The 25,671-nt window shown below is 47.6% G+C and overlaps 1 protein-coding gene across 1 annotated transcript in view; it reads left to right on the top strand.

The window, feature by feature from the left end:
* CRAMP1L (Crm, cramped-like (Drosophila)) overlaps positions 1-15,776 on the top strand; it is a 42,498-nt gene extending 26,722 nt beyond the window's left edge. The window contains exons 8-20 of the mRNA XM_006901904.1: positions 449-530; positions 954-2,075; positions 3,731-3,887; positions 6,856-7,043; positions 7,122-7,190; positions 10,812-10,893; positions 11,179-11,283; positions 11,500-11,678; positions 12,262-12,336; positions 12,710-12,941; positions 13,119-13,283; positions 14,199-14,344; positions 15,618-15,776. Of these exons, the coding sequence (XP_006901966.1) occupies positions 449-530; positions 954-2,075; positions 3,731-3,887; positions 6,856-7,043; positions 7,122-7,190; positions 10,812-10,893; positions 11,179-11,283; positions 11,500-11,678; positions 12,262-12,336; positions 12,710-12,941; positions 13,119-13,283; positions 14,199-14,344; positions 15,618-15,776 (2,761 nt within the window). The remainder of the gene's footprint in view (positions 1-448; positions 531-953; positions 2,076-3,730; positions 3,888-6,855; positions 7,044-7,121; positions 7,191-10,811; positions 10,894-11,178; positions 11,284-11,499; positions 11,679-12,261; positions 12,337-12,709; positions 12,942-13,118; positions 13,284-14,198; positions 14,345-15,617) is intronic.
* Positions 15,777-25,671: the final 9,895 nt, after the last annotated feature.

Below are 25,671 nucleotides of genomic sequence, written 5' to 3'. Positions count from 1 at the left end.
AGGTTTTCCACTGTTCCTATACATCAGATGGGCCGAGGTGGGGACCATGCCAAGCTTGCTGTCCTCAAAGCTCCACACTGATAGCTACACTAAGTAAAGGGCTCAGCGTGTGTGCGAGCAGGAAGCACGTGGTACTTGGAGGACTGAGTGGGTGCAACCTTTCTTCTTTCCCATGAGCCTTCAGGGAGCTCCTTCCTGCTTCCTGCACACGCATGTCTAATGTGTCTGCACACTGGCCAGGGTGGTTTTCCCTCCACGTACACATTTGATGTGTGTTCTGAGTCACTGCAGTATTTGTTAGGTGCCATTAAGTCAGTTTTGACTCCTTACAACACTGTGCACAACAGGTGGTCATTTCACATAGAGCTGCCCCCTGCACTCTGCTCCCTGCACTGCTCTGTTCTCTAACCTCCCATGTTGTGCTGAGAACGCTGCCCCCTCTCTGCAGGATGATTGTGGAGCTTCATCGAAAGGTCTCTAGCCTCATCGAGTTCCTGAAGCAGAAGTGGGCCCTTCAGGAGGTGCGAGTCGTATCCTTTCCTCTGGTTCCTTAGGACACATAGCTTGGTTCTAATTGTGGCCTCTTGTAGGGTGTGGTGTGCGGCAGCCACACCAGGGGCCTTTGTGCCCCTGGGCTTCAACTTCACACACCACCTGCCCTCCAGAGCCCACTCTCAGCCAGTCAGCCTGCCAATTGTTAAGTGTCCGGACAAGGCCTGGCCACCCTGCTTGCCCCCCTGCTTGGTTCTTGGCCAGCAGGTCTTGGTGGTGGAGGTGGGTGGCTGGTCAGTTTCTAGAAGAAAATGCTGAGTGGTTGGTTGTTGTCTGTGGACATGACCCAAGACCCTGTTTGTGTCCCTGAGACCACTCTCAGGGAAACCCTATATCCTTGGACACCCTTGCTGATGTGACTAGGTCAAGTTCAGTAGTGCAGTCCTTGATGATATATGCAGCGCAAGACATTGGAGGAGCGGCAGCTTCAGGAGCCATGCCCGGCGGAGGAGAGACTAACGCTGCACCTATTTCCAGGCGAGAACTCCACGGTGACGCCACTGCCAGGAGTGGCCAGGGTGGTGCACTCCAAGGCCTACTGCACAGTGCACTGGCAAGAGAGCGGCCGTTGCAAGCAGGGCACCCGTGATGCCCACACTCTGCCACCTGCCCAGATCCTGGGCATCCAGAGTGGCCAGGGCACAGCCAGGGGCCAGGTCAAGTGCGCCCGGGGTGCAGCTGAGGGCAAGGCCACTGGGCGGCCCACTGTTCCTGCTGATACTTCACAGAGTTCTGGAGAGAGTTCCCCTGAGAGTGGCCCTGGGGAGGGGACAACCCCAAATTTGAGGAGCCCTGATGCCCCAGATAGGCTCCCTGCTGGACTGCTGGACACCATAGTGGGCCTGGAGAAGGGCCCCATGGACGGTCCAGTCTGTGTCCCAGGCCCTGGGTCCAGTGAGTTGTGCACCTGCGGCCAGCCGCCAGACCTGGAAGAGGATCTGTCCCTGTTGGACCCTGTTCCCCGCTACATGAAGTCCTGCCAGGACCTCATCATCCCAGACAAGTGCCAGTGTGCAGACTCTCGAGCTAGGGCTGAGCGACCATCCTCTGGGTGCTGCACCTCTCCTGAGGCCTGTGCTCCCAGTGCTGGGGATGCTGTGGACCTGGCTCAGGGTCCATACCCCGTCTGTGCCCCACCTCATCCAGAACCCCCACCCAGCCAAGGCCGTGGACTGCAGCCTGATGGTGGTGGCACTAAAGACCCAGCTGAGGTGTCTGCAGAGGAGCTACTGGAGAAAGGGATGGCCGTGGACACCGTGCCCCCGCCTCCTCCTGTGCAGCCCACCAGCAGGTTGGCCCAGCAGGTGCGTGAGGAGGGCTGGAACATGCAGACGTCCGAAAGCCTCACGCTGGCCGAAGTCTACCTCATGCTTGGCAAGCCCAGCAAGCTGCAGCTGGAGTATGACTGGCTGGCTGTGCCGGGCCCCCTGCCCCACACCGGCCCCGCACCTGCTGCACTGCACAAACAACGCCTGCTCAGCTGCCTCCTCAAGCTCATTGCCACTGAGGTCAGCCCCAAGCCGGTGAGTGGGGCATCTAATTCCAGTGGGGCTGCAGAGCTGCAGCAAGGGGCTAGAGGCCAAAGCACATGTCCCATAGTAAGGGGTCAGGATATACATAAGATCCATGTAGAAGAAGGAATACAATCTCCACAAACAAGGATCTAGGAACCCTTTCTGAGAACTCCTGTGTGTAATGACCCAAATGAGATAGGGGGTGCCCCAGATTTCCTGCAGACCACTTCTGCTCTAGTTCCTAGACTCTAGTTCCCTACTGGGTAGTCAAGTGATAAATCGATGCTGAGGCCCACACCAGTTGAGATGGGTAGGCTGTGGGTGACAGTGACAAAATGGGACCAATAGGTAGGGCCCAGCTAGATGCAGCGCAGGAGCTGTGGCTGTGATTCAAGCTCTAGACAGTGGGTGAAAGGAGCCTGGTAGGGATTCAGGCCCTATCTGAGGGTGGAGGGAGTTGTGACAGAGATTAAATCTCTATCAAAATTGAGGATAATATAGCTAGGCTTAAGTCTTTTAATAGTCAAGGGAGCCATAGCTGGATTCAGGCTGTTGTCTCAGGCAGAAGGAACCATAGCTAGGATTCAAACTCTGTGTTGGGCAAAGGGAGCTATGGCTGGGATTCAGGTTGTCATCTCAGGTAGAGGCAACTGTGGTTGGGATTCAGGCTCTGTCTCCAGCACAGAGAACCATGGCTGGGATTCAGGTTCTGTTTTGGGCACAGAGAACCGTCGCTGGGATTCAGGCTCTGTCTTGGGCAGAGGGAGCCATGGCTGGGATTCAGGCTGTTGTCTCATGTAGAGCGAACTGTTTAAGGGATTTAGGCTCTGTCTCAGGCACAGGGAACATGGCTATGGAGGAGGAGAAGATGCCAAGTGCTTGACTGTGTCCCCTGAGGACAGTGATATCAAGAATAAGTTCAGAGATGGGGTCACAGTTAAGAGTATTCCAGAGGTGAACACAAGAGCCTCATTCTGGGCATATGAAAACCCGTAAGTTTGAGGTTTATTAAGCAGAATATTCTTGGTCTAAACAGTTTCATGCTACCCCTCTTGCCAGTGGCAGTGACCCTACAACTATCCTCTCCTTTTATTTATTTGTTTGTGAGGTTTTTGTTGTTGCTATTGTGTATTGTCTAATCAGATCCAACTGGCAAAGGATCATCTGGTGGATTTAAACTGCATGCCTCTGGGATTGCAGCACAGCTTCCTGCCACTAAGCCACCAGAGCTCCCTTTGTCCTGTCCTCTTAGAGTGACTGTGTGGTTGGTGGGGCCTAGTGGATAAGCTGTTCTGCTACACAGTAGACAGGGAGCATATGGCCAAGTCTTATCCTGTTGTGTACCATCTAGTCGGAAATGACCCACAGCTGACCCTCCAGTGAGTTTTCAAAGGTAGTAGATCTAGCATGAGAGGATACTGCTCATCTTTCTCCTGTGGAGCAGCTGGTGGGTTTAAACCATGTATCTTTGTGTTGGCAGTGCCGTTCCTTATCATTAAGCCACCAGGGCTCCCTCATGTGGAGAAGCAACTTTTTAAGAGGCCACCTTCCTGGGGTTCCTGGAAGGCCTCCCAGCTGGCTGGATCCCAGTGTGCCCTTCATGGCCTCTACCCCTACACAGGCACATGCTGTGGTTAAACGTGGTCCCACTGTCTTTGTCACAGGCTCAGGAAGCCACTGCTGCCTCTATGGCCTCCGTGAAGCCCACCCAGGAGGAGCAGCCACTGCCACCTTCTGGGAAGGTGGTAGCTGTCAACTCTCGGAGCCCCCGATGTCCTCGCAGCAAAGCCTTTTCCCCAAACACTGCACCCTGCTCCTCAGGTGAGGCTTGCTGCCCACATGTACATGCTGCAGTGTCAAGAGCTGCTCCCAGGGGGGTGCAGTTCAGAAGCAGGAATCATTGCCTTGTTGTGAGGAGTTAGGGACAGGGAGTCAGTGGGAGGACTCTGATCCCAAAGGAGGGCCAGAGGCTGTGCACCAGGCCCAGAGGGAGAAGGATGGGCTCAGAGTGGCCATGGCCAATCTCATGTTTCTAGGGTCTCCTTCATGTGATAACTAGCAGTCTTTCTTAATTTTACATTGGTGGCTTAGAACCCTGGTGGCCCAACAGCAGTGAAACACTTGGCTGCTAGCCAAAATGTGGCAATATAAGCCCAGCAGAGAAAAACGAGGTACTTTGTTTCTGGTAAACTATAACCATGGACCAGATCTGGCCCACCACCTGCTCTGCCAATAATGTTTTCTTGGCACACAGCCTCATGTATCTCTTAGCGTATGTATGTATGTATGTATGTATGTATGTGTGTATGTATGTGTGTATGTACCATCAAATTGGATCTGACTGGTAACTGGTACAGGAGAAAATTGTCCCTCCTCCAGCAGAGCACCTGGTCGATTCAGATCGCTTACCTCTGGGACTGCAGTACAGTGTCTTGCCACTAGGCCAGCAGAGCTCGTGATAGCTTAGCTTTTGTGTTTTAACTGCAGATCTGAGTTACTGACAGCCTATGTGAACCCGAAAACCTGATGAGTTTTTCCTCAGACCCTACACAGAAACTATTGTGACTTCTACACTAGGTGATCTTTGAATCTTATATTTTTAATTTGTGGTGTCAGTGAAAGTTAATGAAGCAAACTGGCTTTCTATTCAATCATTAATACTTTTTATTTTATGACATTAATAAGAATACTCACAATGTAACTGCACTGTTCCCACTTCCTGCCAGTGATTCTTGATGCCATTCCTCCTCCTGTCCCCTCCTGCCTTCTGAGCTTTGATCCTGGGCAAATGCTGCCCTTCTCATTGTATGTAGTTGATGATTCTGATGAGTGGGTACCTCCCTGGTATTCTTATTCATCATATAGGCTGATGTGGTATTTGGCTAAAAGTTAAGCCACGGGGATGAGTTCCAATCCAGGCTCAAAGGGTGATTAATAATAGCCTTAGTCTCAGGGTTCCACTAGTCTCTATTAGACTTGGTCATTTTTATTCTTGTGAGTTTTGTTCCAATCTTTTACCCACTCTGTCCAGGATTCTCTGCTGTGGTCCCTTTCTGAGTGGTCAGCCACACTTAAGATTATCTTGAATTTCCCTCTTTTTAAAAAAAAAATACTATTTTTTTGATGAATTTATTTTATTTTGGTTTAAACAAAAGTTTACAGAAAACTTTTCTTTCCATTCATTCATTGTTGCACATTTTCCTCCCTTCCCCCCTACCCCAGTCCACTTGGCTATGAACCTCTTATTCTGGACTGTTGTCATGCAAATAATGCCTAATCATATATTACTTTTAAACAGTTTTTTCCCTCATCTGTTCCAATGCAGAGTTCATTATTTACTCCCCTCTTTTCTTAGTTTTCCCCCAAACCCCAATGTCAGTTCTGTTTTATAACAGTGACATTATACAGTATTTGTCCTTTTGTGACTGAGATATTTCACTCAGCATAATGTACTTAGGGGTTACCATTTTGTATAATATTTTATGAGTTCCTTGTTTTCTGGTACTGCATAGTATTCTGTTGTACCACAACTTCTCTGTCCATTCATTTGTTGATGGGCACTTGGGTTACTTCCATTTCTTTGCTATTGTGAGCAACGCAGCAGTAAACATGGGTGTGCATTTGAAGTTCCTTCTAGTGATGAAAAATATTTGACAGCCTGGCAGCCTGTCCACTGATGGTCATCCAGGTGGAAAGGGCCTGAGCCCTCTCAAAGGTCCCACGGTTGCCTCTAAATGAAAACTAGCATTTAAATGACAAATGGAGAAGCATTGTTGCTGGTGAGTTAGTGCACCACAGATGCACACCACAGCTTTCCCAGGCATGCTTCAGTGACGTTGCTTCCGATCCTCAAGTTGTGAGGTGTTCCTTTACTGCGCTATTGCCCCATCAGTGCCACTCATTGCTTCCTGGAGTTCTGATCTAAATTCTTGAGTGACAGCTTTATACCATACAAAGAGTTCACCAGAGAACATAAATTCTGTACTACATATATACCTTCTCACCACTTCTAGTGAGTGGGTTCTGACTCATGGTCCACTATAAGACAAAGTAGAACTGCCCTGTGTAGCTTCCAAGCCTATAATCCTATAGAATAGAGTAAGACCGCCTTGTCATTCTCCCTCATAGTGGTTGATGGGTTTGAATCACTGACATTTGGGTAAGCAGCCAAGAGCAGACTGCCTCATCTTTCTACTGTGGAACCACTGATGGCCTCAAACTTCTGGCCTTTAGGTTAGCAGCCCATGGCTTTAACCAGGGCCACAAGTGTTCCTTCTCCAAGTCCCTTGTCAACCATTCATCCATTTTCTATCTTGGATTTGCCTTCTCGACACCTTGTGAATGGACTCATATCACATGTGGTCCTTTGGGATGTGACTTCATGGACATTTGTGTCATCACATTAAAGACATGTTAGAGGTCATCCGTGATGCAGAGCAGAAAACTTCATAGGATTTCCAGGGATGTGAATCTTTGAGAGAGTCACATATCCCTCTCCCATGAAGCAGCTGGTGGGTTTATATTTAGCAACCAAATACTTTACCATGGCACTACCAGACCTGTTCACTGACATTCCTTACTTGTTAAGCTAAACTACTATTTGGTTTTAAGATTTCTTACAGGTATTCTTTGAGGAGTGGTTTTAGGGGTTCATCCAGCCTGTGGAACTCCAGAAAGTCTGGACTCCAAGGAGGACATCTTTTTGTGGCACTAAGATTGCATTCCCAAAGGGCTTTCTTCTGTGGAGTCCTGTGTGTGCATTGGTGCTGACTCCTTTCCTCTTTCCTAGGTTTGAGGAACCCCCCAAGACCACTCCTGGTGGCTGGCCCCGCTAACACAGGCAGCAGCGACTCCGATGGCGGCCTTTTTGCCATCCCCACGACTCTGCCACCCAACAGCCGTCATGGGAAGCTCTTCTCCCCCAGCAAAGATGCTGAGCTTTCATTCCGCCAACACCTGAGCTCGGTCAGCATGAGTGCCAGCCCCTGTGCCCTGCACGCTGAGCGGTGCCAACAGGGGCCCTCAGGAGTGGTGCCATTGCCTTTGCAGATACAGTCGGATTTTTTCCTGCCAAAGCCCCAGAAGCTGCGAAACCGGCACCTGCGGAAGCCACTGGTGGTCCAGGTGAGAACCTGTACAGAACACGGGTAGTTGTGGAGGCAGGATGGCAAGGCCATATTCCTTTCTCTGAACACAGACCAGACCAAGCTCAGTCCGATGCCACCCAGTCAGTTCCAACTCAGTGACTCTTAGGACAGAGAACTACCCTATGGGGCCTCAAGCACTGTAATTCTTATAGAACAATAGTGCCTCATCTTCCTTCCTCCTTCAAACCTGTTAGTGGGTTTGAACCACTGACCTTTTAGTTAAGTACCTGAGGGCTTAGCCTCTGAGCCATCAGGACTCCTTGAATATGCCGTTGTTGTTATTAGGTGCCACTGAGTCAGCTATAACTCATAGCAACCCTTTCAACAACAGATGGGAACCATTCCCTATCCTACACCATCCTCACATTGACCGACCTATTCCAGTCAATTGTTACAGTTACTGTGTCAGTCTTGAAGGTCTTCCTCTCTTTCTCACTCTATCTTTCAGCAACTATCTTTTTCTAGTAACTAGCCCCTCTTGACAACCTGCCAAAATATTGTAGACAAAGTTTAATCATCCTTATCTCTAAGGAACACCTTCTTTCACTTCTTCCGAGACAGATCTATTTGTTCTTTTGGCAGGCCATGGTATATTTACTAATACCCTTCACTAATATCATAATTCAGAAGCATCAGTTCTTCAGTCTTCTGAAGGAACAGTCTTCAGATGCACAGGAAGCTGTTTTAAAGACCATGGCTTAGATAAGATACATCTTAGTCTTTAAGGTGATATCGTTACTCTTTTGCACTTTAAAATTTTTTTTTCCCTTCTAAAAGCCAAAGTTCATTTTCATTAAAAATGCTCAAGAGAGTTTCAGACATCTAAAGGATCAAAGATACCCAGGTTTAATAAAGCTTTTAGTGAGGTGGTACCTGTGTGTGTCTCTGTTGCTTCCGCTGCATATTGGTTGACACTTTAGAGTCTCAGAATGTGTGAGTAAACATTTCATAATATGTGTTTCTGTGTCATTAAAGCCTGTCAGGGTAGTAGTGATCCAAACAGTACTTCCCACGGCAGTCAGTGCTACTGCAATCCAGAAAGCTGTATAATTAATAAAGATGTTCCAGATGTGCAGATTACAAATTCAGCTATTAAAAAAACAAAACTTCTGCAGATTCTGTGTGAAAATCCATCTACCACTCATAACTGCCACCTGGTCGAACAGTTAATATCCTGAGCCAGAATCATGAAGATATTTTTTCTGGTAGTTTATACAACTCTTTAACAAACAACTGGAACAGCCATTCACCCATCTAGATGAAAATAGAGTGATTCTTGAAAGCAGATTTTCTCAGTGCAACACATTTTTTAATTTCTTGACTGCTGCTCAAAGACCATTGCTGTTGACTTGGTTTGTAGCAGTCCTGTCTATAAGACCGAGCAGAATTGCCCCATAGGATTTTCAAGGCTGTAAACCTCTGTAGAAGCAACTGTTTCATTTTTCTCTTTCAGACCAGCTGATGGGTTCACTTCTCTAGCTTTTTAGTGAGAAGCTGAGCACTTCACCCGTGTACCATGAAGGCTTCCTGAATCTAATTTAGGAAGGTGAAAAAAAGGCAAAAAATGAAAGCTACTTTCATTCTATTTTGGTACTGACTCTTTAATAGTCCTACAAAGCTGAATAAAACTTCTGGTAGCATCTCCAGGACTTTTACCTTTCTTGACAGGAGCAAACTCCTGCTTCTGTCCCTGCAGGAATAGCTGGTGGGTTTGAACTGCTAACCTTCAGGTTATAGGCAAATATGCCACTGGGGGTCTTGGATACAGAGTAATAGCTTTGAATATGTCTCTGGATATGGAGGGAGTCAAGGTACCAAAGAAAGACACAGACACAGGCAGCTCCAGGATAGTGATTGAGGAATTCATTGCCTCCTTAGAAGGTGATGGTGTCAGTCACTGCAGGGCAGATTTTAATCTCCTCAAGAGGCAGAGGTTTTGATGACTATAGTGCACAAAGATGGCTCAGTGCCAGGGACCTAGACCTCTAAGGCCACTCCATCAGGTGTTGCATAAGAGTACTTTTGTAATAGGAGTGAGCAAACAAGAGTGTAGCCATAGCCACCCTTGTCAAAGCCTTTTTACTATTCCCCAGGTATGCTAGTTTTCTTCTGACTATAAAGGATTTCATGGTAGAAAACAAGCCAAATTCTGGCCCCTTCCTTCCTGTTTAAGAGCAGGGTAAATTAAGTCATAGCATGCCTCAGAATGAAGATAATGTTTACCCAGCATTGAAAATTCCTGGCAACATAAATTCAGAGGATTTAAGTCTCAAGAACACTCTAGGTTTGGATATACTTTCAGACGCTCAAGACTCCCAACTGTATATATTTAGTCACTTGGCAAGGCACTAGAGGTCACACCTATCAGGAGCTCATTATAGTGACTGCACGGGGCCTGTAGATGCCATTTGTAAGCCAGAGAGGACATCTGGAAATGGCACAAGAAACAAGACGTGTCCAGTTAGAGGTGGAAAGGTGGAGGAAGTGAAGCTGGAGGTCAGAAAGAATGGCTGAGACATGTGCAGGTGCGTTTGAGTTTGGATAGATGCTCCAGCCACCTTTAGTTGGACTCTGAGATACCATTTCCTTGCCTGATAGCGGTTTATGTAGATGTGAGTTTGCTTGAAGGATTTGAGGAAGGAAGATGCTGTTGAAAGACCAGGCAGATTTTTTTTAAGGAGATCTCAAATTTTTGCATGCTCCTTACTCAGGGTGGGCACTGTCACCACTTGCTGTGGTCTCAGACTGCAGCAACCCTCAGGCCAAATCTAGGCCCATTGAGTTTTGTTTTGCTTTTAAGTTATTATGCTGGCACCACAGCTCTGCAATCACATGCCCTACATCCTTTCCCATCTAGAAGTTTTATAAAGAAAGTCTTAAGCATTAGATAGAGTTATATTCTCTATTGAATTGTTTATACTGCATGAAGATACACTGACCAAGCAGAATTCACTGTGACGTTCCCCTTTGCCTTCCAAAAACTTCCTCTTCTGATGCTTCCCTCCAGTTTTGACAACTGGAACACCAAGAGAAACACAATATATATTATTGCGATATTTAGCAGTTTTATGAAGAATTCTAAGGAAAGAAAACATTTATATTGTGTGCTAACAAAAGTTCTAATATATTGTTGTTGTTCTTATGTGCTGTTGAATTGCTGCGGTTTGTAGTGACTCTTTGTATAGCCACTCTGAACCCTGCCCTGTCCTGAGCCAGTCTCGCAAATTCTGATACACCAACCCCTGTTGCCCCAGTTTACTGTATGAATCCAACTCAGCCGGGGTCTTCCTCTCCTGCACTGTCCCTCCACCCTTCCCCAAGTATGATGTCCGTCTCCAAGGATCGGTCTTTCCTGGCCATGTACCCAAAGTATGTGAGATAGAGCTTCAAAATCCTAGCCTTCAAAGAGAAACTTGGTTTCACCCTCTTCAAGACAGAGTATATACACTTTGCTCTTAAGTGGGAAATCTGATTTAATATGCTTACAACTTGTTGCCACACAAGACATTCTAAAACCTTGGGCACCATTTCTGAGGGACATGGTTTGGCCCATGCCAGAGCATTCCACTCCATGACTGCTACTTCATTTGCTTCATAGAGAACACTGCTGCCACGACCGTCAGACAGCCAGGCCCACAACGTGTGCTCATTCTCCATCCTGTCCAACTCTTCCATCACCGGTAAGGCCTAGGGCAAACCCTTGCTGCTGGTTGCCCGTCTCAACAGCCATTCAGGGAGCCTTTCAACAGCTCTGGTATGTAGGGTGGGTTAGTTGACTGACTGTGACCTCTGGCCTACCGTGTTTACAGTGTTTGCAATGTCAGGAGCCCCACTGGCTTGGCTCCATAGCACACCCTGTCTGTGGATAAAGGTGGTGGTGCTGCGAGGTCCTAGCTGAGCAAGCATGTGGTTGTGGTGGGTGGGCAGGTAGATAGCTGACCTTGCTCTTGTTCTCATCTTCACAGGGAGAGGTTCATTCCGGCCCATCCAGTCCTCTATGACCAAAGCTGCCCTGTCACGGCCCATTGTGCCCAAGGTCCCTCCACCCCAGGCCACCAACCACCTAGCCAGTAAGTTACAGTGGCCATCATCACACCAGGTTTCTTAGTGACCGTCTATTTACAAGGTTTTTCCACTTGTTCCTCACACCCTGATGTCTCATATATTTTCTGTGATACCACGTTTGTTTGCCCTGGCTTGAAGGAGGTGTGCATGAAGCAGGAGGCCATCCCTTGGCTTCCAGGATGCTGGAGAGCAGAGATGTAATATGTTCTTTCTGTTGTCAGGTGCCATTGACCTGGCTGCCAAGAGTGCCGGCATCATCCCTGGGAGTCCCCTCCCTGTCTTAGACCCCAAAGGCCTATCAGGCATCTCTCCGCTGCCTTCAGATGATGTGACTGCAGCTGTTGCCAGCCAGGACTCTGCTGGATCCCACCAGAATGGACACCCCATCTCCACTGTAGGGGTATTTATCAGTTACCACTAGTTATTCTCCAGGGGTGGGAAGTCCAGGCCCTGGGCTGAGGTTTCAAAAGGCCTGGACTCCTCTGCCTATCTTGGGTGACTGATGAACTGGAGTGCCACAGAGGGGAGTTGGTGGGGTAGGAAGAGCCAGACTCAGTGGCCCTGAAGGACCACAGGGACATGGGTAGCCTGACCTGCACTTAAGGAACATCTAAAACTCAGCAAACTTCAAGGTCTGCTCACCAGCCAACTTAGCTAGACCAAGGGTAACGGAGAACATCAGCCAGCAGTAGTCTTTGCTTGTGTGGACTCCCTGCAGCCTGCTGTCCATCTGGGGAAGAACAGATGGCCCTTCTCAGCACTCCAGGCCCATGTATATTTGCCCCAATGGTCAACATCTGTTCAAAACTGGAGTTGACTCTTGGGGAGGATAGATTGTTTAGCACAGGAATTTTACTGCATCCCTTGGGGAGCACACTGGCATGTGCTGCCCCAGCCATGACTGTTAATGGTGTCTGCCCTGTCTGGGGCCTGGGTGGTGTTGGTGCATCTTCCTGCACTCACAGTGGTTGGTGTTCTTGTAGACCGCAAGCAGTCCCTTCATCAGTGTCCCCACGAGGCTTGAGCCAGAGCCAGAACCTGCAGCAGACAGCTTCCAGGTAGTGTGGGCGTGGGCACAACATGGTTGCACTGGCCAGTACATCCAGCCCCTCTGTTTCCATCCTTGGATTACTGGACACGACACTGTGAACAGGGTTGATGCTTCCTTCTTTGCACTGTTCTTTTATCTACCATCTCTGCACACCTGCATGTGGACAAGGGGATTTAGCAGGCCATATGGGGAGGGAGGGATTATTAGCTTTCCTCTTTTCCCAATGTTCTCTGACTGACCACTGCAGGTGAGGAGGCAGGGCCCTGGCAGCTTCACATTGTCCCTTTGAGAATGAGCTTCCTGTGTTGAATTAGTGTCACTGGTCACTCCCTCTGGTGTCCTCACTCACATCTTGGGTGTGACAGGCTCTGTCCCCACAGGGCTCCTCTGTCCTCTCCTTGTCTGAACTCCCCAAGACTCCACTCCAAAACGGCCTCTCGACACCGCTCCCCTCGTCAGAAGGTTCCAGCACTCGGCTCTCTCCGCCCAATGTATCTGCCTTACTGGACCTCTCCCTCCCTGGGCCACCCGAGGATGTGCTCTCACAGGGCGAGCCTGCCACCCACATCAGTGACTCCATTATTGAGATCGCCATCAGCTCTGGACAGTATGGTAAGGACACTCTCCCATGCTGCCCAGATCAGGAGCTCTCTGTATATAGGCTGCTTGTTCTGTGCAGATACAGCAGTGGGGCACAGTTCTGCTGCTCTGCTGCCTACCTGGTGAAGGGCTGGGGAAGCAGGGCACTGTGCATATCTATGTGGACTATGAGCATGATGTGGATTGCAGGTGAAGGCGTCTCACTTTCTCCAGCTAAACTGAATGGCAGCGACAGTTCCAAGAGTCTTCCCTCCCCATCCAGCAGTCCCCAGCCCAACTGGATCGCCTCCCCTACCCATGACCCCCAGTGGTACCCCAGTGATTCCACTGACTCTTCACTCAGCAGCCTCTTTGGTGAGTGGCTAGGGGGCTTAGGCCTCCTCCTCTGAGCATGGTCCACACTGGGCATCAGTATGGAGGGTCAGTGTCCAAATGGCTCAGGACTCCTCCAGTGTGGATGGTCAGCATCCAGGTCTTATTCCTGTCATCACTGAACCTGTCTAAGGGGATGCTCTAGCTGTCCCAGGCGCATTCTTTGCTCCAGTTTGAAGAGTGTCAGGTTCATGGGCCCCTTTTCTACCCTGTGCCTCACTGACACTAGTGTTTACGGTCTATTAGGTGAAGGCCTGTCAGCTTGTTCCCACACATTCCATTGTGTGCCTGGACTTTTAAAGATTCCACATACAGTGTGTATGGTGCTTTTTTCTTGTTGGGCTTAGAGAAGAGTGCTGTACATGGTGCAGTCTTGGCACCCTCTGTGAGCTCCTTCCATGTCCAACAATCTAGAATGATCCAAGAGTCTGGGTGTGTGGAGAACACCAGCCGCTGACAACTGCTTAATGTGATAAAGGTCGGGTGACACAGTGCAAACCCAGGACAGAGTGGAACTGCTGCCCCATAAGGTCTCCAGGAATGTAATCTTTACCGAAGCAGACAGCATTTTTGCCCTCAGTAGCTGGGGGTTCAAACCTCCAACCTTTCAGTTAGCACCCAGGATTTTAAGTATTGCATCCAAGGTCTTCTCTTTTACAGTGCAGAAAGGAGAAAAGTCAGAGACCACCAAAAACCAGAAACAGTGCTGTGTCTGCCCCTCATTTAAGAGACTGGTTATGTAGAATAAGGTCCAGGAGGTGTAAGGTTCTTAGGAAAGTGAGACAGAGGCGGTGTGCTGCACAGACCACTGTGAAGCTGCCGTGCAAGCATGTGGGCAGACATGCCAGTGCTAGACCAAGCTGGGCCTTAGGGTGCTGTTCTCTGGCCTCTCTGCAGCAAGCTTCATCTCCCCAGAGAAGAGCCGGAAGATGCTGCCCACGTCTTCTGGGACAAATAGTGGCACTTCCTTATTGGGCCCTAGCTTGCTGGATGGAAACTCAAGGGACTCCTTTGTGTCCAGGTCACTGGCTGATGTCGCTGAGGTAAGTGCTGTCTTATGTGAAGAGTGGGCCCTAGTCATGGCCTCAGGCTGCAAACCCCTCCAGTAGACAGTTAGGTCAGGCCTTCACAGTGGGCTCTGAGAACCATTTAACTAACAGCTCAGCATCAGCGCTGGCACCTGGAACTTTGTGTTCCTGCACTTTATTTTTTTACAGCTGTTTTAAAATTTCTTTTATATTGATTTGCATATAAAATTCATAACTATTTTCTTGAAATTGGGGAGATCTGTCTACACTAGGCCGGTATTTATTCCCAGGTAACATCAAATGACTGGCCTGACAGCAGGCCACTGAGGGCATCCAAGCTTGGGAGCTGTGGAGGCATTATTTCCTTTCACTGCACCTACTGTGGACAGTAATGCTGCTGCTTTCAGACTCCTCGTCCTATGGGTAGTGGAGACCTGGCTGAGGCTGGGGAGCAAATGTGCTAAAGGCTCAACCATACCGTCACACTTCCTTCTCCATAGGCTGTTTATCCAGAGCCCCCTCTGTGCCTACCAGGCCCTGATACTTCCTCTAGTAGAGGCATGTGTGAACACTGCTGGGGTCTTGTACACAGTTACCTTCAGGAAGAAATCCTCATCCCTAGCCTGCTAATATACATGCTCTGGTCCGCTTGTCGTGTCTCTGGAGCACCTGACTCAAACCCTCTTCACACCATGTCTATCCCTGTCTTTTCATGTCCTTAGAGCACCTGGCTGAGCTTGATCCATGTCTGTCCTGACTGACTGGGTCTCTTCTTGCCTCACTCTGTGTTCACCCTGGTCTCTGTCCACCTGACTGTGCCCTTCCCCCACGGGCCCTCTACCACTTATATTGGAACATGTTTCTCTTGTTCTTTAACACTTAGTCTCCGGGTCTGACCCCCAGCCAGTCTTCCTTTAACATCTCCACAGCACACACTGACTCAAGCCCTGCTGTCCTGTCTTTTGGCCACGCATTGCCCATTTCATCTCCCTTTAGTATTGGCTGTCCCCACATTTCTCAGAAATGTCAGGAGGGAAGGAACCCCATCCAGCAGCGCATTGCATAGTAGTCTGTATGGGGACACGGGCTGAAAGAAATGAGTGTTCAAAGCTGCTTACGATCCCCACAGAGTGGCAGGCCGTATTCTAAGCCAAGAGCCCAGAAGAGTAACAAGAGAGACCTTTAGAGGCCTTACAATGGTGGCCACTTGCTGGCTAACTTTGCTTTCTTCCATCCTATCCCACCAGTGGCCAGCTAACATGGCTTTCCCTTGCTTTCTAACCTGCAGGTTGTGGACTCCCAGCTGGTATGCATGATGAATGAAAATAGCATCGATTACATCTCCCGATTCAATGACCTGGCCCAAGAGCTGTCCATTGCTGATCCTAGCCGCCGGGAGGTCCTATTTGATGGTGGCGGGCCCCCCATCGGTGACCTGTCCCAATGACCACACCTTCAGCTGCAAAAGTGAGGGCTCAGCGGGGTTGGTGGCCCTCAGCTGTGGTGAGATGTCCCTCTGTCAGTGAGAGAGGCCACAAATCAGACTCATGACTTCCAAACAGAGATCTTCTTCACCAGGAATAGCTGTGTGCAGTAGCAGTACTCACTGGGACCCAGTTCTGACCAGAATGGATGGCCCTGGAGGACCAGTGTTCCAGAGACTGGAGTCAGACGTCACCGTGGTGTCAGGAGAAGGTTGCAGTCAGCTGAACAGTGTCATGTTTGTGATGCTTCCTCCTCAGGTTTCCTGGGCTGGGCGTTCCCATGAGAACAGGGAGCAGGCCAGCTTCTCTGTAGCTATCACTCTGGAGTGAGACCCTGCAGTCTGGCGGGACTCCACTACTGCTACTTTCTCCTCCAGAGGCTCTGCCTCTGGTCCCCACTATGTGACAGTAGGGCCCAGGCCTAGGCAGCCTGAGGCACAGTGGACAATTCCAAGGAACAGTTCCAGAACAGTGTGACTGATGCCAGTCATCCAAATGTCCTGGCCCTTGCCTTGTGTTTCCTGACGTTTAATGGCAGGGGGAAAACAATCATGTCTTTGGCGGGTCAAGTTTAAAAAGCCTGTCGAGCTGGTTGAAACATGCTTCTCTCGGGTTTAAAAAAATTAGGAGATGTTTTTGTTGTTTGCCTTCCTGAGTCCATCCGCAACTTCTCCTAGGTGCTCTGAGATGCTCTTTCCTGTGGTAGGGATGACTCTGAGTGTGAATCTGATTGGTAGGTATCAAGGCTTTCCAGACAGGGCTGTCCCTGTCTCTCGCTGAATTCATTGTTGGTGCCAGCTGTGCCCTCTGCCCTACGGCATCCTACACTTGATCCCACTCAGAGAATCCAGGCAAGGGCTTCAGTTTCTAGTGGCATTCAGAGCATGCTGCATCCATTGGTGCCCTTCTCCAGCCCTTCGATGGGTGGCCAGGTGTCATTCCTGCACATGACCCAATAGCCAGTCTCTCCCCAGATGGAGCCAGCAAGGCCCCAGGCACATGAGCTACTATTGCTGTGACGTTGAACAAGTAATATTTGCGTCACTATCTTACCTATTGCTGCTTTGTGCAGCCACAATTCATTTGGCTTTTTAATCCTATCTGTACTTGCCATAATCTTTTTGCCCTTTTGCTCCTCACCTCTTGCCCATAGAACAGCCTGCCTCTTTCTCTCACTGGGCATCCCTGTCTCCCTATGGTGAAATTGTGACTTGGTGGTAATTAGTCTTGGACAGGTCTTCCACATAGCCAGGCAGGGACAACTCATCAGCTGGCCATAGCAGATAGGGCCACTTCATGGTAAGGGTTAACATTAGGAAATGGAAATAATGGTTGTGCTCCTGGCAACTGCTTCCTTCCTCTGTCTCACTTTTCTCCCAGAATTCTTACGCAGAAGAAGCACCTTCCTTCCTTCCTTCCTTCTAGGTACACTTAGTACCAACAGATTCATGCCAGCCACCTCTTGTATGGGCTCTGGGTCCCATGGCTCTGGGACTATGCAAAGAAGAATATTGAGAAAGACAAATGTTTGAACCTGAGTATTTGAACTATCTTGTGCTCAGTACTTGTTACCTCAGTTTCCAGAAACTAACACCTGATTAAGCTGAGCAGGAAGAATTGATCTCTCGGGATCAGATTTTACTGGGTTCCCAGTAGAGAGGACACCAGTCCAAGCTTGGGCCATTCATTAGGTTCTCAAACTCCCAATCTTGGGTTGGAGATGCCACAGCATTGAAGCACTGAAAACTGGAGCAGTGGCCACTGAGAGCGGCCCCGGGCCAGAGACATTTGGAATCCTGAGCTGTGGATTAGGGGAGACCTTGAGGCAGGCTAGGGGGTAAGTTGACATTGGTTGCCCTGTTACATCTAAATAGAGGAAAATTTTGACATTTGCAATTGATTTGCAGTTAAGTCTTCTAATTTAGCAGCACTTCTGTGGTAACAGTTGGCTGCAGCCAGCCATCATCCAGTAGGCAGGTGGGCTGGGGAGCAGGCTGGACTAAGTCTTCTCAGCAGTAGTAAAGCTGACTAGGTTCCAGATGATTTGGCTAGGTCTCTAGCAAAAGGGCACAGTAAGGGAAAATGGAATTTGTAATGAGAAATCGATGATTGCCTTTTCTCCCAGTTTAGAGCAGTATGTACGGGGAAAAAAATTCACCTGTTAAAGGTGGCATTTTCTAAAGATAAAAGAGGTTTATCATTTCCTGTATCTTCCTGCTGCCTTTCCAGTGGATTCTGACACCAACCTTATATGAACTGTAGCTTCCTTTGTGCATTTGAGCTTGTGATTCCGACAAGGTCAGTAACTGAGAAAAATCTCTCCCTGATCACACTGTGCTCTGGGAGATATTCAAAAGAGTGAGGCGATATCTGGGGTCTCTATCCTTGACTCTTCATTGTACATGTCTAGTGATGAGTATTCTGCTGTTTAGAAGATACTGAAGCAGGTGGGTTCATTATATCCTGCAAGGATTGTGAAGACATTCTCCTCTTTCTGTATCTTCTAGGCATAGAGATTTTGCTCAGGGAATGGGGATATTTAGGAACATTCCTCAGTATTTCTGCTTGCTTTCTCCTATCTCCAGGTCATTAACATCAGAATCTTGCCCTTTATATATTTCTGTACCTCATTGTGTTTCAGTTCAATAACATCTCTACCTAGATGACACCATTGAATTTATACTTATTCTGCTGAGAAGTCATAGGATAAAATACATGGGAGACAAGTGAGGAGAAACATTTTGTAGACACTCAGATCTAGCCAAAGCATTTATGGGGAAACATGGCACTTAATTTCTAAGAACAACAAAAGAGGAGACCTACAACAAACCTTTCAATCCTGTTCAAGCTCTCCTAATCTCACAGCAATTTGTAAAGCATGTTAAGTAAGTTAAGATTTGGTAGTTCTACCAAGTCTCTCCTCCCTTCTATAGGAGGATAACTGACTCTGAAACTCTTGGTTGGGGCAGCAGAATCTATTGCTGTTCCTTTTATAATAGTTAAGCCATATCATCTAAGGTTTTCGGCTTGTTTGAGATGTGAATTTGTTTTATAGATTATAAATATACAGTGAATGTATAAAGCAGAATGCCTGTCCTTCCTGATTATTTTTTGTACCATATTGTAAATTATATTATTTATTCTTTACCAATTTTGGGAATAAAAGGTGTTTTGGTTATTTAATATAATAAACAAAAGCTGTTAAACTTCTTACGTTTAAATTTCCAGTTCAACTTGTAAAATCGGTTTTTATTGTGCATAAATACATACTAATACTTGATCTAATAATTGTTGTTTCTGGTTTTTGGGGTTTTTTTTAAAAAAATAACACCTAAAATTAGACCTATTGCCAGGTTCTCTTCTCATCAAAAACATGCTGATTATTTTGTTAGTTGGGCTTTGATTATTGTTATATACCAGCAAGTCACCTGCAACTCATAGTAACCCTGTGTACAATAGCTCTGAATCTGCTGTATCCTGAGCCAGTCTGTCTCCAGCACACCTACCCCCGTTACCATGTCAATCCATCTCATCCAGCATCTTCATTTCTTGGACTGTCGCTCCACCCTTTCAAGCATGATGTCTTTCTCCAGAGACTGGAGAAGGGACTTTAAGGAAATCTTTGCCTCCAAGGAGCAGCCTGGTTTCACTCTATCCAGAATAAACCTGTTTGTTCTCTTTGCAGTCCATGGTATGTTTAATATAACAACTAAAAGGCATCATTCTTCTGTCATCTTTGGCCATTACCCAGCTCTGTGATATATAGCAAATAATTGCAAAGGCCATGGCCTGAATCAGGTGTACATCGTTGCTTCTCAGCACTTTTGAGAGGTCACCGACAGCAGCTTTCCTCAGAACAATTTTTCTTCTGATTTCTTGACTGCTGGTGCCAAGAGTATTGATTGTGGAGCTGAGCAAGCTGAAGCTGTTAACCTCAGTCTCTTCTCCATCCTTCATCTTGTCTTCTTGATTCTGAGCTTCAATCCCTACTGAAGATTGCAGTCTTTGACCTTCTGCAGCAAACGCTTCCAGTCTTCCTCAGTTTCTACAAGCAAGGTTGTGTCATCTGCATAATGTATATTGTTGATGAATCTTCCTCCAATCCTGATGCCACATTCCTCATGAAGTCTAACTTCCCTAATCTGTTCTGCATATAGATTGAAAAGGTTTGGGGACCAGATGCACCCCTGACAACACTCCTTTCCTGATTTTGAACCATGTACTGTTTCCCTGCTCTGTTCTGAGGAATGCTTCCTGGTCCAAGTAGAGGTTTTTGCATGAGCACAATCAAGTGTTCTGGGATTCCCATTCTCAAGGTTAGCCACAATTTGTTGTTACCCACAGTCAGATGCCTTGCACAATCAATGAAACAGACATTCTTCTATACTCTTTGCTTTCAGCCAACATTCATTTGATGTTGGCAATAACAACATCATCAATTCGACTATAATTCACAGTGACCCTGTGAACAACAGATCTGTCCTGCATGATCCTGCCAATCTGTCATGCTCATTGTGGTCACCAGATCAGTCCCATCTTGAGGGTTTTCCTCTTTTGTCAACCTTCTCTCTTTCCCAGCATGATGTCTCTAAGGGCTGACTGTTCATGAAAATATGCCCAAAATAAATGAAACAAGTTTTACATCTCTGTTTTTAAGGGGCACTCTGATTGAACTTCAAGACAGATTTATTCTTTTGTAAGTCCATGCATGGTATATACAGACTCTGCAAATAAATTTCAAAGTCATTAGCTCTTTGGTCTTCCTTATTCCTTGTCCAACTTTCAGAGGCATATGAAGCAACTGAAAATACCATGGCTTGGATTATACACACCCTAATCTTTAAACTGACTTCCTTGTTTAAAACTTTGGAGAGGTCCTTGACAACAGATTTTCCCAAAGTGACACAGGGAGAAAAAGCAAGTAAGGCTGAAAGGGACAGAACAAAAAGAATGAAAACTAGATTCAAAGGGAGGGAATGGGAAGAGTCGTGCTACCATGTACCATGACTTTAACAGAATATCAGAATTCTATTTGCTCTGTAAACTTGCAGAGCACAATATTTTTAAAAAATTTTAACGATTATATACTACGGTTGACAGACGTCTCCCAAGCCTCGGTTCAAACTGTGGAGGGGGACGGAAGGCGCGGTCAGCAAGGTAAGCACGGCCTTACCTGTGCTTACTAACGGGTAAGGAACAGTTTCACATGGTTTCACCTGTGAAACTGCTCTCCACATAGAAGTAAGCACACGGGAGGCCGTTGCTTACCTTGCTGCCTGGGATTTGGCTCTGAGGATTCAAACAAAAGGTTGGGGCTGAGGGACAGACGCCTCAGACAACTGCGAGTTGGGCGGCCCCGCGCGCCGTTAGACAGTCTTGTCCGGTTCTGCCAAGGAGGGGGGGGATCACCACATGTTCTGGGGCGCCGCTGAACCCCATAGGTCCTGCGAGTCCAGTCACTTCGGGAAGCACCCTACCGCCGCGTCCACCTCAGCGCGGCACACGAGCGACACCGCCCCCACTGGCCTGCTGCCCAATGCCGGCGTCCACTGCCATGAGTGGCGTCTACGTCCACCAATCAATTGAGAAACTTCTGTCGTTGGCTGCGGCTAGCCTCAGTAGGGGGCGGGCTCAGCGATCTCATAGGCTGTGAGCTCTGATTAGCGTTGGCTATATCCAATAGATGGTGGTGGGCGGGAGCGGGTACCTGCGCGTGGCCAGGCGGGAAGAGCGGCGCGGCGAGCTGAGGGAGGTGCCGGACGGCCGGCGACATGTTCCAGGGGCCGGAGAGCGAGGGTGTCCGGGCGAACTCCAGGTGAGCCGAGCGGAGGAGTGGGGGCGAGGAGGGGTGAGAACGTGGCGGCGGGGCGAATGGGCGCGCGGCTCCATGGACCGAACTGAGCGGCGCCAGCTTTGGGGACTCGGGCCGCCTTCGGTGTGGTGGGCGCGGCCGTGGAACTTATCGAGCGGCTTCACCTGGCGCCGCTGAGCCGGACTCCTCAGTCCAAAGGGCGAGTGACTCTTGGGCCCGCTGGTCACCTTGCGAGGAGCAGAAAAAAAGTCTCTGGATTCACTCTCAAAGGCCACACCCCCAGGGCCACGGCTTTTTGTTTTATTAATTATTGTGTGCGTGGTGAAGATTAGCAAAGTAACTTAAGTTCCCATTAAATAATTTCTGCACAAGCTCTTCAGTTCTCTTGCTCTCATGTTCTCAACCCGTGAACGTTTGCTTTCCTCTCTGGTAGTTCCGTTTTCATGAATCTAGTGTCCCTGGTCTACTCCCAGCCAGCCCTTAATTTTCCTCTTTGTTTTAAAGTCTTTGTGGATAGTTGTGTCTTGTTTGGGTGATTTCAAAGTCTTTATCAGTTTTTTAAAGGCGATTTTGTTGTTTAAATAACGAAGCTCTCAGGGATGATTATCTGTTTTGTGGACAAGTCTCATCTTTAGCTCCAAGGTGACCTCAGGGGCGAATTTAGGTTCAAAGGCTGAAGGCCATCTGCAGTCTATAGTTTTGGGGGAGCCTTCTAGGCTTACAGAGCGGGTCTGTTTTTGTTTCTTGCATCCTAACTGGATCCCTCCGTTGTGGCTCTGAAGGTAGGATTTTGACCTATTTATGATTGCAGGTGTGGCGTTTGTTTAATGAGCACTCAGCCCATGTTCATCCCAGAGCAGGTTTGCTAACTTTCTCTGCTGGCCTGTGGGCAGGGCAGAAGCGATGGTGGTGCCAGGAGGCTTAGGAACAATGCTGTTGTGTGTGTGTGTTGAAAGAAACTGGGTGCTGTTTGGACCTTCTCTCAAGAAGTTTACACCAAGCCTATTCAGAAGCTATCTCTCTCTTGTCTTTGTTGTTACATTGTGTAGGGCGGAAGAAACAAGACCTGATTACCATGGGGTCAAGTGCCTTGATCTCACCTCACCAGATTAAAGAATGAAACCAGGGGAGAGAAACTGAACGAGGAGACAGTGGCCAAGCTACAAAGTGTACTGCAATTTCAGTGGCACTTGGAAGAGCCGGCTTTAGTGCAGGGTGTGTGGGGACCCTTAGAAGGACTGATTTTCGTGCACAGCCTGGGGGCTCTTAGAAGGGCCATTCCTAGTTTTGCTCAGCATAATCCAGGTGTCAGCCAAGGTCTTGTCCGTGAGCTGGGCAAACAGTGTAGGTCAAGACCTTGTTGGAGTATGCGGCCAAGAAAAAGGACGAATGAGCCAGAAGCAAAGGTAAAAGGCAGAGTTTTCTTAGGACAGGATGGACCTTCCTCCTCAAAAGAAAGTAATGCAGGGTGAGATTCTATATGTGGCTTCTTGGTTTCTTCCTCTGGTTGGGCCTTGGGGCCGAAAGTGAAACAATGTCATGAGTTCAAAGTTTGGTGGGTGGTTCTTATTCTGGTCTACTGTTCTCTGACATCACTTGTGTGTCTAAAAGACTAAGGCCATGTATGTTATTATCTACTTCCTGGGTTCTGGTTGTTAATTTTTACTAGGCAAGAACTTTTGCCTTCCTTGTCTCATTGATTCTAATCCTATCAATACAAGCTGAGTTTGGAACACAGATCTGGAGCACAGGAAACACTTTTTCCCCCTCTACTTTTCCTAGAGCTGCCAACAGGTCCATACATCAGCAGCTCAACCACAAACTCACTGCCATTGTATTGATTTCAACTTGTTTTGAGTTTATCAAACTAGATAGAACTGTCCAAAAGGGCTGTAAATCTTTATGGAAGCAGACTGCCTCATCTTTCTGCCACTGAATAAACCAACCAATGGGTTCAAACCATCAACCTTGCACCAGCAGTGCTTCTTCCAAAAGGTCACTCCCTTGAAAACTCTGGAGCACGTAATATTACTCTGTATCCATGAGTCAGAGTCAACTCTATTGTAACTGATTTGCTTTTTGGGAGGGGTGATGAAGCAGGAGTGGCATCCACTTTGTAAACATGCCTCCAGAAACTGTATGAACTTTGATAAATGTCAATAGTTGTAGAGGGGCTTCAGGCCTTTTGTTCATAGGGTCGCTATGAGTTGTGTTCACCTTGAAGGCAATCAACAACAACATTAATTTTACAGCTTCTCAGTAGGACACAAATAGTTAAGCACTAAACTACTCCCTGAAAGGTTGGATTGCATGGTAGCATTTAAAGTCTTAAGTTGCATAAGAGTTTTCTTTATTTTAAGCCCCATTTGTGGCATTGCCTCACCAGGAAACTAGAAGGTAAGGAGTGTGTGTGTGTTGGTGGTGGTGGTGGTGGTGTTAGGTGCTGTTGAGTTGACAGTTCATAGCAACCCTGTGAACGATGAATCTGAACTTTGCCATATCCTGTGCTGTCATCTCCATCATGCTTGAGCTTATTGTCATGTCATTCCATCTTTGTAGATCTTCCTCTCTCATGCTGATCCTCCACTCTTCCAAGCATGGTGCCCTTCTCCAAGCACTGGCCCCTTCTAATATCATGCTAAACCTATGTGAGCTGGAGTTTTGTCATCTTTGCCTCCAAGGAAGACCCTGGTTTCACTTTCTCCAAGATTGACCTGTTCTCATGGTAGCCCAGTAGAAGAATTGCTTTGATCTGTTAAAAACCCTTTAAATTTGAGAGAGTTGGATCAATGTTCAGTAATACTCTTAGCCAAGGAATTTGTCCTAATCCATCAAACAGTGATTTCAGTCAGCCACAGCTAGTTCTATATGTCTGTGGGAATAGCATTGTCTCCCAGAGACCTCAGAACTAATCAAGTGGATTCCTAGGAATCCTCAAGCATCTTATTCAGACTATGGAGAAAAAACTTTCTGGCGTTATGGTTCCACAGCAGCTCAGCAAGGGAACAATTCCATATATCCAGTGCTCAGTAATTGCTGGTGAAGTTAATGGATATATACCATAAGTGACATGGATGTACTGGTTTTCTTGATGGCACATAACAGCAACAACAAAAACCCTCTGCAGAGTAAGCTCTTAGTTGGCTCCAACTCAACAGTACATAATGATAACATGACAGTACATAACGTTGTTGTTAAGTGTCATTGAGTCACAGGCGACTCATTGCGACCCTGTGAAGCAAAGTCCTCAATGCTTGGGTGTCTTTCATCCTCTCCAGGTTCACAGGGTTTCCGGAGGCAAGCTATTATGGAAGTGGATGCCACTCCTGCTTCCAAGCTTGTTTTAATTGGGGAGCTCCGCCCCACTCTGTCCACACTGGGTAAACCAACCATTAACACATTTGACACATCAGTGTCACAGTGTTCAGTCTCACAGCAACCACAAGTTAACGCTGCTGTATGGCAGGTGGACACACCAGGGCTATATGACCTAGAGGAATGTCTGAACAAAAGCAATGAAAGACAGGCCTGAGGGCCACGGATTAAAAGTCACCCACCTTTGGCTTGGTAACATCGCTTTCTGTCCACTGGGCCAGTTGATCTCTATGTTGATGTTATTGTTGTTAAGTGCTGCCGAGTCACAGGGACTCATAGTGACCCTAAGAAGGAGAGTCCTCAAAGCTTGGGTGTCTTTCATCCTCTCAGTACATAACAATACACATAGCATTATAAATTGTGAGAATGACCAAAATGGTACACAGAGAAATAAAGTGAACACACGGTTGGAAAAGTAGTATTGACACAGGGTTGCCAAAAACATTCAGTTTGCAAGGGGGTAAAAAGCAGTATCTCTGAAACTCAGTAGAGCGAAGTACAGTAAAATAAGGTATGTATACATATGGAAGGAAGACTAGTTTGGTTTTTTTTTAAATTATTATTAAATTTTATTAGTTTTCATGAACAATTTACAGAGATTTTGGGTTCTCATTCATTCACTGTTGCACTGTTTTCTCTACCCTCCTCCCCAATTCATTCTTCCCCCCCCC

This window comes from Elephantulus edwardii, unplaced genomic scaffold, assembly GCF_000299155.1.
Source record: "Elephantulus edwardii isolate Elephantulus edwardi_28Jun2011 unplaced genomic scaffold, EleEdw1.0 scaffold00350, whole genome shotgun sequence".
In the NCBI taxonomy this organism is placed as follows: domain Eukaryota; kingdom Metazoa; phylum Chordata; class Mammalia; order Macroscelidea; family Macroscelididae; genus Elephantulus; species Elephantulus edwardii.
The sequence above is the reverse complement of the archived record's forward strand: the minus strand, read 5'-3'. Positions and strand labels throughout refer to the sequence as shown.